This window comes from Micropterus dolomieu, linkage group LG04, assembly GCF_021292245.1.
Source record: "Micropterus dolomieu isolate WLL.071019.BEF.003 ecotype Adirondacks linkage group LG04, ASM2129224v1, whole genome shotgun sequence".
Lineage (NCBI taxonomy): Eukaryota > Metazoa > Chordata > Actinopteri > Centrarchiformes > Centrarchidae > Micropterus > Micropterus dolomieu.
Genome location: NC_060153.1, coordinates 15158050 through 15171302, shown reverse-complemented (window position 1 = coordinate 15171302; position 13253 = coordinate 15158050). Strand labels below are relative to the sequence as shown.

The following is a 13253-nucleotide window of genomic DNA, read 5'->3' as shown; positions in this document are numbered from 1 at the left end:
AATTGACTTTAAAATTCTATTGATCACTTTTAAAGCTCTTCATGGCCTCTCGCCTTGTTATATTTCTGACCTTTTAGTCCCATACGCACCAGCACGTACCTTGAGATCCTCGGGCAGAGGTCTGTTGTCTGTTCCTGAGTCTCGACTGAAAACTAAAGGGGACAGAGCGTTTGCTGTCAGGGCCCCGAGGCTCTGGAACAGCCTGCCCGAGGAAATCAGGTCGGCTGAGTCAGTGAACTCTTTTAAGTCCCTTCTTAAAACATACTTTTATAGGAGAGCTTTTCCCGATCTTATTTGACTTTATTTATCCCTTTTATTTTATTGTATTTTACTAATTTTATATTAAATTTTCATGCTCTTATCTTTTTTTTGTATTATTCTTTACACTTGTTAAAGCACTTTGTAACTTGTTTTTGAAAAGTGCTCTACAAATAAGGATTATTATTATTATTATTATATCATTGAGACAACGATACAACGGTGCAAACTATGTTGAATTGTGTGTCTAGTGCATCTTGTGTCTTTCTCTCTCAGACAGTGCCCTTCCCAGGCTGACTGACACCAAAGCTTCTGAGGCCTTCATCGATTCTGCCGAAGTGGTGGTCATCGGTTTCCTAGAGGTCAGTGAACAAAATTGTACATAGAGGAAAGAAAAAGTCTCAACCATGCCCTACAGAGGCTGTTTTTTGGTTTAGTTTATTATGCTTACATGCATGTGGCAAACCAGACATGATCAAGCAAATTAGCTGAGAGTGAGACTGTGAGGGCTCCAAAAATACAGCATTTCTTTGCACCCTGGTCTCGGTGATGTTGCTGTTACAAATAGATTTTGAGGAAGAATGTATTTCCTGTGGCCACACCTTTGGCAGCACTGGTGCTGCGAGGACAGAGAGTGGCTGCCTGTCCCACAGAGGCGAGCCCTTTGGCCAGACTCTGTGTGCGGGGGAAGATGGAGGGCCACTTGACAGGAAGACTTGTGGGATTGGCTCCATTGACCCTCTTGTAAACAAGTGCAAACAGAGAGGAGATTCATGAGAAGAGACTGGATGAGAGAGAGACAGAGAGCGCATGAGGATAACGCATTGTTGGACTGTGATGCTTAAGGCAAAAAGCGACTGAAATATTGGTGCTCTGACTCACTGCAAATGGACGCATATTACAGGCTGCAAAATGATAAATCGGATTGCCAGAGCTCATGCAATTCTGTCTCAGAAATAGACGTGATTCACCTTCCTTTGAGTCAGCCTCATCTCTCTCTTCCCAGTACATTTTTTTGTTTCTCCAACTTTCTGAATCTCTCACAGCCCTTTGACTTTTTTATATTTATAAGATCATCTTATATTTAGTATATAAAATATCCATTTTTTAATTAGATTATATTGTAAGGTTGTCAGACAATTGTAGTGGAGTAAAAAGTATAATATTTCCCTCTGAAATGTAAGTAGAATAAAATTCAAATACTCAACTAAAGAACAACTACTTTGAGTAAATGTACTTACTGTATTTACTTCCCACATCTGCCAATGCATACCAGCCCACTTTCCCTCCTCAGAGTGTCTTAAAGTGCCAGATTTAGATTTTTATGTCACACCCCGTTTCCCCCTCTTTTAGAATGAAAGATTTGCCAGCTTTGCCAGCAGGTTGAACAAGAAATTGTATTAAACTTACTACATAGTGAGCAATAACGAAAGAAAAACAAAAATCATTTAAAAAAGTAAAAGAATGTACTTCATAAGATGAGATATAGTTAAAACAATCTCCCTCTTTGACTCTTTCTCTTTTGGGTCTCAGGGAGAGAAGAGTCGCGGCTATCAGGAGCTCGTTGCAGCTGCAAAGCGAGTTGACTCGGTCCCTGTAGCCATTTGCACGATGAAAGAGGTGTGGGCTGACTACAACCTCTCCTCAGACACCATCACCCTCTTCCGAAAGGTATTCTACACCATCATGACGGTGCATGATTTTATCAGCATGAGGCATCTTGTCAAAAAATTCAATAATAAATATGGTGGGTCCTGTCAGTTTGATGATGATAATGATGAAGATGATGATGTGTTACGTGATCAAGGCAGATAACCACCAGGAGAACCTCGTTCTTGCTGAGACCAAGAAGGTTGAAGCTGACAGTTTTGTAAACTTCATCACCATCAACGAGGTCCGCTACATCACAGAATACAACCAAGTGGTACGTCCAACTCGTAAATCGAAATTTTTTTCTGGAACCAGCAGCTTGAAAATATATATAAATGATAAATAAAAGATGCATACAAGTATAAAATAGCAAATAAATGCAATATAGAAATAAATGCATGGTCGGGGGTTGCCTAACACTTCATCCATGTGCAAGATGTAACACAAGAACAAAACTAACATTTAAATTAATAATAAATCTAAATAATCTAGAAACAAATAAATGCATAAATAAATAAATACAGAAATAAATGTCTGTCAAATTGTTTTTTCTTTGTTGTTTATCCCTTAAATCTTTACTTCTTTCAAAAATACAAAATATAAATGGAGTTAAAAGCAAAGAAAAAAATTTAACTATTTACATTTTAACATTACCCACCACCCCTTCACAACCCACTCCATCATCCCTTTCCTACCACCCCTCAACAATGCACATTATTTAGAGTATTCCATAGATCTAAACTTATCCAACATAAATGAAAGGGCTAATACAAGAGCAACAAGTAGTCACACAAATGTCAGTGCAGAAAAACTAAATAAAAATAACCCGCCACTGACTGTAAGATGTTTCTGGAAAAGGAGATCAGCAGAGATGTAACGTCTCCTGTCTTAACACTCATTCTTTGTAAATGCTGTTTTCCTTTTCCTCAGACAGCAGTGGGCCTGTTCAACTCAGAGGTGAAGTCCCACCTGCTGCTCTTTGCCAACAGAGGGAGTAAAGAATATTCTGAGCTCAAGGAGCGACTGGGAGCTCTGGCCCCTGAGTTCACAGGCAAGGTGAGAATGCCTGTGTGTTTTTACAGGTCGGGCAAGTTCACATGGATATCAGCCTAAATGGTTGTGTTATGCTTTATTGATATTCTTCAACAAATCAAATGCAATCCAGTGATTTTCCATTTCTGTAGTTACGTGATCTGATCGATAATGAGCTAAAGTCATAAAAACTATGTTCCAGTTCTTGTTTGTGCTGATTAACGGAGCAGTGAAGTCCAACTCCCGGTCACTGGGCTACTTCGGCCTCAAGTCTCAGGACCTTCCGCGAGTAGGAATCTATGACAGTGACTCTGACATGAAGTGGCTCCTACCTGAGGGAGAGATTTCTACTGAACGAGTGCGGGAGTTCTGCCAGTCCTTCATACAAGGGGAACTGAAGGTGAGCAGATGATGATCATCTGCTGATGATTAGACGTGTTCAACCGGGTATCTACAACTGCTGGTTAAGATTTAGATGCTGCTCATTGCAGTCAGACGACCTACTAACATAAAGAACAATTCAAAGCAAAAAAAGCAGCCAGGTTAGAGATTTAGAAATTCAGAATAAGTAACGCAATTAATAAATAACAAAAAAAAAACAAGAATTCGTGCAATAAAAACACTTGACTCGTTCTCTCGTCATGTAAGAAAAGGTGGCAGGGAGTATAAGACACACCACTAATGCAGAACAAGAACATAAGCACTTCTTGCCGTTACTGTAAAGTATATGTGCCACACAAAAGACAGGAAAGCTCACTCACACACTAATTTGGTCTGTCAGAGGCAGAGTCTGAAGCCCCACAACAAGACAGAGGGGCCAGAGTTAGTGCCAGGAAATATGTGGCACTGAAAAGGCAAAGGTGGACAACAGAGTGCATTTAAAATGACTTCTGACACTTATTCTACTTAGATAAATAAGATTGTAATGCACAAAATAATATATCTTTATTAGAACAAACAAAGTTACAAAGTGCATCACATAGCAAGCAAATATAATATGTTAATCTATTTCTTATCTATGTTAATATAATAACATACAAACAATGCAGTTGTCGGCAAACTGGAGTCCCTTCCCATGTCATACAAGAAAGGAATTAACTGATAAAGATTTTGTAATTACTAATCATTTATAATTATTAAAGACAGAATTGCGTAGTTCTTTAAAGGACCCTCTTCAGATTCATCACCAGTAACGCACACAATTTCAACCCTGAAGCCACAGATTTATACATTTCTCTTAGGCTCAATCACAATTTCTACAGATTTCTACAGGATTTTTTCTTGAGAAGGAATGTCACTGACTGCAACATTACAGTATAATCCCTGGCCCTTTACCTACACATATACCTGGCAAATGTGATTTATAAAGTTGAGTCAAGTCTATTTCATTTATATAGCTTATAATATATGATCTGCACATTGTATGACACCCTCTCTCCTTGGACCCTTGTGTTTTCCTTGTCTGTTATATTCTTCTGAAACTGAATAAATAATAAAATCATTGACAGAAAAAAATAGAAAATGAAGCAGAGCCAAAATAGATTAAAAAGCATAATGTGCCAGTGTTGCTGACATGGATGAAGTTAGTTCCTAAGTGAAGGCATTTCTTTGAGCTTTGGTCTGAAGGAAATTCAGTTCAACAGTGGACTTTTATGTCTGTGAAACACTACATAAATAAACTTCAGGTAAACTTGACATAAGTGACATGTGTTCCCTCTATGCTGCATTGTCTGCTATATTTCACTTACCACACTTTATGTTTTTCAGGAGGTGAAGCAGGCAGGAGCAGAAGCCAAAACAGAGCTTTAGGATTCACAGAAGGAATGTAAATGCATTTATATTAAATAAAATACTGTGTCTGATGTGAATTATTTCTTCTGTGAAAAGGCTGTGTGTTTGATTGTCTTGCCCTGCAATTTCTTTTTTCCAACACAAAGGAAATGTGTGCGTGTGTATATCATGTGTCCTCACATATTTATGTGTGTGTTATGTTTTGTCTGTTTACGCGAGTGTGAGCCCGTCTGCGGTCTGGGTCACCGGCCACAAGTTGCAGAGATCTGGCCGAGTTTGTTAGTCTGTCCACTAAAGTTATTGTCAGAACCACAACACACCGACCTCAGAGAGAGTGACAGAGGGCAGACTGGGAAGACATGAACCGAGCCAGTCAAGATGCGGTAGTTAGTGGTCTCTCATATGATTCATCCTGTGTGTAAATAAAGTGAAAAACAGCATATCTACTGGATAAATTAACATGGAAATCCCCAGTGTAGAATGACAGAGGCAGCAATCATACACAGTTGAAAGCAGGGCATCAAATTCAAATATTAAGTTTGAGAGATTTGACTCAAAGTCATATCGGGCTCTAAATATGGATAAAAGAGAGTGTATTTAGCAATAAAGGCTATGAAAGCTCTATAAAAGAACAACAGATGGGCTGTAGACATCAAGAGTGAAAAAGTTTGGGCTTGTCCCCAAAAATACTCTCCCAAGCGAGAAGGGAATTTCAAGGCCCAGACTGGGATCGGTATAATTAGTAGTGTTTTATTGCCAAGTGAATGCATCCGGCCGAATTTGGGAAAGCCTGGCAGGTGGACGTTTCTCAGAGACCAGATGGAAATATACAGTATGTGCCGCCTGCCATCTGAGTTTGTTTACGACTGCTATCGAGACAGTGTGACATGAAGCATTGATGGGGGACCTCTGGGCGGCAGTGAGATGACAGTGTATTTTACTTTTATGCCATCAAAAGGTAAACTGTGAGATATTAGAGTTAGTCCCATAAACTTAAACAATATTGCAAGCTCATATCAGAAATAATCTGGTACTAGTAGCTAATTTAAAATCAGGTTTATTGCGCAATTGTGTAGTTTAACTTATTGTTTCTGTGATTTTAATAAATGAGTCTCAGCTTCCTCTCTATTTGATGCTATTTCCAACGTACTCAATTTAAGAAGCAATTTCTGACCAAAGTTTATGATAAATAAGCTAATTATGATCATTTTATCCATGTCTGAGTGAGCAGACAGAGACAAGACACTGTCCAGAAAGAGGTCCCACATCTGTGAGAAGGGATTATAGAAACATTAAAAACTAATATATAGTAAACTAAGAAAAACTTGCATTTGTCTCTTCACACAATAATATGCAGTACAGTGTGTGGACATGATGGCCTGCTAGTGTGGATTGTGTGTGCCAAGACATTCTAATAGTAGTGTAATAGAATGACAGCAGTCATGAGGAACTGTGGATTCTGCAATATAATGTTAAATTAGTTCATATTTACACACCTTAACGCAAAATCATACATCTAGCTTTTTTTTAATCATTCAGTTTAGCTAGAGAATATTTCCCCATAGTCCCTGTCACCTTGTGTTCTCACGTTATGAGTCTCTTGTTATGAGCATCCACACACAAAGTGAGGTAATGGTTTAAAAAGAAAAGTCTAAATACATGCCTGTAACTGCTCATTTAACTCGTTTAAGGTTGTTTGTTGCAATGATGTGCTGCCTGTGTATCATGCAAGTGGAGCAAAGCTGGCAGGGACTAAAGAAGGACATTTACATAGGTACATTCTTTGACACTTTATTTAAAACAGCTCCAGTTATACACCATACAGACTCTGTGCTGTGTTATACACATTAGCAAAGTGGATAAATCCGCTGTTAATACAACATATCTTGGTGGTGCGTCAGTGTAGGGGTTATATTTATTTGTTTGTTTTGTTTTGTAAAGCTTGAGCACAGGCTTGTTGGAGTCCTGATCTATCAGGTCTGAGGTCTCCAGATGCGTTATTTTAAGGTCATTTACCAAACATAGTTATTTTACTGTAACATTTCCCAGTGCAGATCCCTGTTGGTGTTCTTAAAGGATGGGAGCAAAGGAGGAGATTGGTGAAAAATATGAAAGAAATACATAAATTATTTTGTTGGGTCATTTGTGTCTTAGCATTTGTTAAACCATTCATCAAATGGTGAAAAGCTCTTATAATGGTGCATGTATAATGGAAAATAACCATCCAAGCCTCTAATACACATGCACACACAAACACACACGCACAAATGAACAAACTGTAAAACAATTTTAGACTAACTAACACAAGAGAAATTAAAAAAACAACAATAAAACAGATAAAAGACAATGAAACATATCAAAACATCAATATAATACAATAAATCCTTAAATATCATTGAAGTAAGGGACATTTAAAGTTTACATTTAAAGACATTAAAAACTGTTTCAGGCTTCCTCGGATCCTCTGGCAGCCTGTCTCAAAATCTGCCTCACCAAATGTTTCTGTCCTGCACTTTGGAACAATTAAAATACTAAGCCAGAAGATGGGCCTCATGGGAAGTATTTTAAAAGTAAATATTCAAATATCAGTATGGAAACTGACAGGGAATCAATGTAACATCTATAAAACAGGTGTATTGTGTTCTCTCCTTCTGGTCACAGTCAATACACAGCCTCGTCAGTAAACACAGCATTATATTTTTCCCAGTGAGGATAACATATCATCTAATATAGAAGAAGATGGGATGTTTATTACTGATATGAGTTGACTGCCAAGATCAGGCACAGTATAGTGTCTGTCATACCATGTAAGTGTGCGCCTGGGCGTGTAAGTTTTCCACTTTCCACAGGAAAACCCACAACAACAGTACATTTCAAGATTTCAAAGAAGACATGCAACAACAAAAAGGTACTGATCCAAAGCAGAAATGCCTTAGACACTGTATTTCCTGGGACAGTGGGGGCGATTGTTTTCTCCAACTGTGTCCCCCATGCGCTGAATGCATTGACAAAAATGGACACTGGACCAGACATTGAAATTACATGGCACGCGGTCCAAAACAAATTTCTGATCCCAGGAATAACGCAAGATTATGAAACACAAAGGACACCAAGGTCACTCTCAGGCAGCACTGAATGTCTCACTAGGCTATATGATGGATGAAGCTGTCTGGGGGCCCTCAGAGATATATATATATATGTGATGTGATGAGTGTGTGCATAATTTTTTTGTTATCTAGATAGTATTTAAGCAGCGAGATGGTTCAGCAGTTTTACCATCATACCATTCTTTATCATAAATCACAGCTGAAGCCACACTCACTCACGCGGTTTTGCACAAACAGAAAACTGCATCCAAACCCACATGCATAACGCTGTGCATCCAACACATGGGGGTTGCCTTTATTTAGCTGTATATATATGCTGAAGCACATCAAGGGAGGCTGTGCATTGGACCACTGGTTGGCGATGGTAAGCCTTGGCCGTGCCTGGATCTGACCGGGAGCTCGACCGAGATGGATCTGTAAATAGTGACTGACTGCGGTTCTGGTGGGACTCTGCAGCACTCTAATTAAGCTCTGTTGCATAATGAGGCTCACTGCTGTTCTGTGTCACTCGATTAGTAGCTTGTGGTCGACTCAGGCTATAGTTTGGGGTTTGTGGGGGTGGGAGATCACATCTGGGGCAAGGAGTATAGTAACACTACAGCAATGACAGAACTGGCAAACTTGATGATAAAGAGATTTGACTAAAATTGAATTTCATTTTAAGGGTGTTTCATAGAGATCAGTAAGTTTCAGAGGTTTTGTTGCATTTCCTTATACTGCAGTAATGAGGAGTGATGATTTTTAAGGAACCTGAAGGGGATGTACAGGATGGGTAAACAAGACAAGTATAAAAATGATTTGGTTTGACCTCAGAAAATGATTGACAGGGAAATGAGGGCATTTTTGTTGAAAATATGAGAAAAACACTGTTCAGTTTACCCAAAAGCCAAACTGAGAGAAACAATTTTCGGAAGTCAATTCAGTAATTAAATTTGACATTTATCTTTAAAATTAAAGGTAAAATGTTATATTTGTGTGCATGCATGTGCCTCATGGAGAAGGGGAATTCCCTTACACTGTCCTCATTTTACTCTGTTTGTATTGGCTTGGCTTTAATGTGAAGGCTTACATACTATACGTACATACAGGTTTACATACAGAGCATGCACTGTACGCACAGCTGAATGCCTGGGATGTTTGCGGCCTTGTAAGTTTCTGCGCGGGTGAATGATGTTTTGGACTCTGTGCCAGGCCTGCGTGGGTGTTTATGGGAGCTTTCATGACAAGTGGAAGTGGAAACGTTGACATTTGATTCCCCAGCCAATCGGAGGGATATCTCATGTGTGGGCCTGGTCTGACAAAGGACGTGGACTACAGTATATATTGACCTTGAATTGGGGAACAGAACAAGCCATCGGAAGAAAAGCTAAGAAGAGCAAGCCATCAAGAAAGCAACTAGTCTACAGAGAGAACTACAAGGCATCATGAAGGCTCTGACTCTCCTCTCCATCTGTGCTCTCCTGTCCCTGTCCTGGTCCATGGGAGGTAAGGACAAATTCACCTCATGATTGCTGTGCTTCACAATATTGTCATGTATGTTATTTGGAACCATGTTAAAGTCGATAATGTGGGTGTAAAAGTGTTGTTTCCTGTGATCCTCAGCTGTTGAGCCAGAGGTTGTCGTGGACCCCGCTGCCGACACAGCCGATGAAGCTGCACCTGCTGCTGACCCTGTGGCTGCTGACCCCCCAGCTGCCGCCCCCGATTCATCCTCCTCATCGGAGTCTTCCTCCTCCTCTGAGTCTGATTCGACCTCATCCTCTGAATCTGACTCCAACTCTTCCTCAGACTCTTCAGCATCTGATTCTAACTCCAGCTCCTCTTCCTCTGAATCTTCTTCCTCTGAGTCAGACTCCGCCAACTCTGACTCTTCCTCTTCTTCTTCTTCTTCTTCATCCTCCGAGTCTTCATCGGAGTCAGCCAGTGCTGAGGGTATGCAACATTTTTGGTTCCAGAAAGAATTGCTGCATGCTTTTAGAATTAATGTATGAATGTAAAACAAGAAAAGTATGGCTCTTACAAAGAAAGTCTGAGTTTGTGATGTTTGTCCCCACAGCGGCTCAGGTGGTTATGAAGAGAGACCTGGCTGCGGTTCTCCTGAGGAGAAGAAGAGCTGCCCCATCAGGAGACCTCACCCCTCTGCAGCTGGAAAGGTACACTCATTTAATAATCTAATTGGAATAAACTGACTCAGTGAGCAACAATATACTTTGCAAACTATGTTGACAAATTCCTTGCTGCAAAGTTCCTATCTAAGAACAAATAATCATTTTATGTTTTATTCTGGTGTAGCTTACTCAGAACAAAAATAATGAATCTAAGTCTAAAGTGACACTTGAGATTAGATTAGATTGAGATTAGACTACTGAGATTTTACAAGCCATCTAACCCCTTTCCTCTTCTGTGCCATCCAGCCTGAGAGAGGTGTGCGAGGTGAACGTCGCCTGTGACGAGATGGCTGACACTCAAGGCATCGTTGCCGCATATAACGCCTACTATGGACCTGTCCCTTTCTAGGTTACAGACTCATTCACATGGGAACTGTTTTCTCTGTCATTTTTGTAATAGAACGGCGCAACAACTCCCCTGAATCCAGACAAGGAGCAGACAATCACAAAAACAAAAAGGGTTTGGCCCATGTTATGATGCTAGATGAAGCTTTTTAGGCACAAATCCTTGTGACCAGCTTTAGTGGTCCTGTGTAAAAAGGCTCCTCCAGGCTTTCAGAAAAAGGCACATGGAAAAACAAGCCTGTGAAGTATGTAGTAGCCCACATAAGATTAAATTATTATTCACTATAATACAATGAATGGTGCTACAAGTGCAGATGTATTTGTATGTTAATGTATTGATGTTTTTATATTGTGCTTTAGTCTTACTTTAACTAGAAGCAGTAGTTCTAGTAGTAGTGGATGTAGTAATGATGTACTGTAGTTTTAGTAGTAGTGTATTGATCATGGTAGTGGTTGTGTGCAGTGTGTGTAAGATGCACATCAGTTATCTGTAATGACTGTTACCACAAATTGCCTCTGGGTTTGGAAATAATAAATTATTTTTTTTGTCGAATTGTTGTTTTGTCCTCGATGACTAAATACATTTTTTGATTGTATCCCCTGATGTAAGAGATGGCATTATACCTTTAACATAACTGATGTTTTGCCCGATGTTTTGCCTGAGTGCAGTGGAAACAAGCTGTAAACAACATTGACCTGCTGTCATACTTACAAACCGGCAAACTTGTTAGCAAATCGTTGCTTATACATCAAGCAGACAACATTAGCATTCATTTGTAGTCATATTTCTGGCCACCTGGCCATTGTAAGAACATTATTTACTGCTTTCATCTCTGTTTTGCTTGACTAATTCCTGAGGTAAATATCTGGCTGAAACAGGGTTGTCACTGCATCTTCCAGCAGCATACAGCTAAATCAGGTGCTGTTTAGTTCCAGTACAGCAAACTTCCATGGAAAAAAGGAGAGTGGAGCACACTAATTGATTTGCAGTCTTTACTTGTGCAAACTGCAATCAATGGTTAATTAAGCCTATTCTTGAAAGAAACTGATTGTTACCCGTGTGACCAAAATGTATGCCAGTAGAGAAGAAGCACAAACTGGGGGTAGCTCTTTAGCTGCTAAATGCTCCACTGGGATCACAACAAGCCATTCACTGACTTTGTCTGTCTGCTATTGGGTGTTGAGCAGGTAGTGTACAGTCAGTTTATCACTCTGATAACACAATGAGAGCGTTGAGAGTAAACCAAAACAGTCAAGTTGTGGGACAGAAATCCCAAATAATGAGCTGAAAGATGCTAGGAAGCTCCTTAAAGTTGAGGTGAACTGTGTACCTCTCTCTGAATGACATTCTCATACAAGTGGTTATGTAATCAATTCATCAAAACATTGATCATATCAGGTTTAATGCTGACTAAAAACATTCTGCAGTGGATTAGTATCAGATTGTCTTTCATACAAAAACATGCGCAAACATGTCACATCATCATCGTCATCATGATCGTCAGCAATTTCTACCTCTCCTTCATTCAGCTTTTACTTGTCCTCATTGACTGCTGTTCTTATATTTACCACTAGATTACAGTATTGTTCAGTCAAACACATTTTAGTGCACAAGTGATGATTTAATCCTGGATTTAATTGGCACACATGAAAGCCCTTAACTTGGGAGACTATTTGACATGATATCTACCTCTTCTTGGTGTTTGGTAAATACTTGTTTGAGCTCTCTCTCTGAGCTGAAACATGACCTGGAAATTCAGTGCATTGACTGATATCATCATTGTATAAATTGACATATTGCTGTAGGTAAGTTCAATGTCATGATGGTTTAGTTCACTGGTGGGCAAACTCATGAATTGCACTTTATTTTAAATTCTACTGTAGAGCTCATGGTTTCAGAAATACCTAATAAGTAAAGCAGACTTTTGGAGAAATGTGTGTAAAATCACAAGACATGTGAATATTGTGATTTATACCGTATTAGACGTTAAGTCGTGGGTTTGTATATTTCACTCATGCAAACACCATACAGAATACTGTCAGACATAATCATGAAATAACATGATTCAACTATATAATAATATATATTAGTGCTGGGCAACGATTAATAGTTACGAGCAAAATTTAATAATGAATTCTAAAAGTGTATTGCGCACTTTTAATTTAAATGTATTGCTATATATACAAAAGTGCAATAATATGTAGTTTGCAAACACTTTAAACAAATAATGTGATTCCCACACAGTAGCAATAAAATATTTCTATTTGTAAATCTAATCTTAAACATTAATGTAATCCTATCATGAGAGTCCAGGGCCACAATCATAACATCAGAACAGGCACCTTCTCAGCAACAGGTTAACATATATAAATCTGTTTTCTTGTTTTTTTTTCTGAACATGTATTAGCAGAAACTTATATATATTTTTTTTTAATCAGGGAGCAGCATAAACAGTCCATGTTCAGTAGCAAGTGTCCCTGTTAGAGTGAGGTGAAGTGCTGGCCTCATACACGCCCGCCCGCTGCTGTTGAATTGTCTTGAACTTTTTGTATGCAACACGGAGCACAAATAATTGGAAGAGAGACTGATCCTCGCTGTTTGTGAGTTTCCAGAATCTGTTTCTGTTTACTAAATAGGACATCAACAGGAGGGAATTCACACAACAGAGATGTAGTTGTTGTTTATCTACTTCTCCCACACGCTGGATCCAGCGTAGTCTACCGAAGCCTCCCTCCACTGCTTGTTTGGTTGGCTGATTTGCAGGCTGATCAACATCCTGTCCCTCCTGTGACCAATGGTTTGACTGTATGTGTATTCAGAGCCAGTAAGCAACAGGCTTTAAAAGTAATAATAACAAAAACTACGATAAGGTGGGATAAACTAATTTTCGGCAGTAATTAA

The 13253-nt window shown here is 39.2% G+C and overlaps 2 protein-coding genes across 2 annotated transcripts in view; both read left to right on the top strand.

The window, feature by feature from the left end:
* LOC123969098 (endoplasmic reticulum resident protein 27) overlaps nucleotides 1-4800 on the top strand; it is a 7809-nt gene extending 3009 nt beyond the window's left edge. Inside the window, exons 2-7 of the mRNA XM_046046187.1 lie at nucleotides 535-620; nucleotides 1792-1929; nucleotides 2066-2182; nucleotides 2839-2964; nucleotides 3143-3340; nucleotides 4708-4800. Coding sequence (XP_045902143.1) covers nucleotides 535-620; nucleotides 1792-1929; nucleotides 2066-2182; nucleotides 2839-2964; nucleotides 3143-3340; nucleotides 4708-4749 — 707 coding nt within the window. The 3' untranslated portion in view covers nucleotides 4750-4800. The remainder of the gene's footprint in view (nucleotides 1-534; nucleotides 621-1791; nucleotides 1930-2065; nucleotides 2183-2838; nucleotides 2965-3142; nucleotides 3341-4707) is intronic.
* A 4452-nt stretch (nucleotides 4801-9252) lies between these two features.
* Nucleotides 9253-10426, top strand: LOC123970117 (osteocalcin 2-like). Its single transcript, XM_046047994.1, has 4 exons — nucleotides 9253-9323; nucleotides 9441-9770; nucleotides 9895-9991; nucleotides 10253-10426. The coding sequence occupies exons 1-4, from the start codon at nucleotides 9263-9265 to the stop codon at nucleotides 10353-10355; spliced, it is 591 nt and encodes a 196-aa protein (XP_045903950.1). The 5' UTR covers nucleotides 9253-9262; the 3' UTR covers nucleotides 10356-10426.
* Nucleotides 10427-13253: the final 2827 nt, after the last annotated feature.

Bases quoted from the DNA above. Each gene is read 5' to 3' on its own strand.
- LOC123970117 (XM_046047994.1), top strand. From the start codon at position 9,263: ATGAAGGCTCTGACTCTCCTCTCCATCTGTGCTCTCCTGTCCCTGTCC. The intron at 9,324-9,440 runs GTAAGGACAAAT...TGTGATCCTCAG, and splicing joins CCTGTCCTGGTCCATGGGAG to CTGTTGAGCCAGAGGTTGTC. The intron at 9,992-10,252 runs GTACACTCATTT...TGTGCCATCCAG, and splicing joins ACCCCTCTGCAGCTGGAAAG to CCTGAGAGAGGTGTGCGAGG.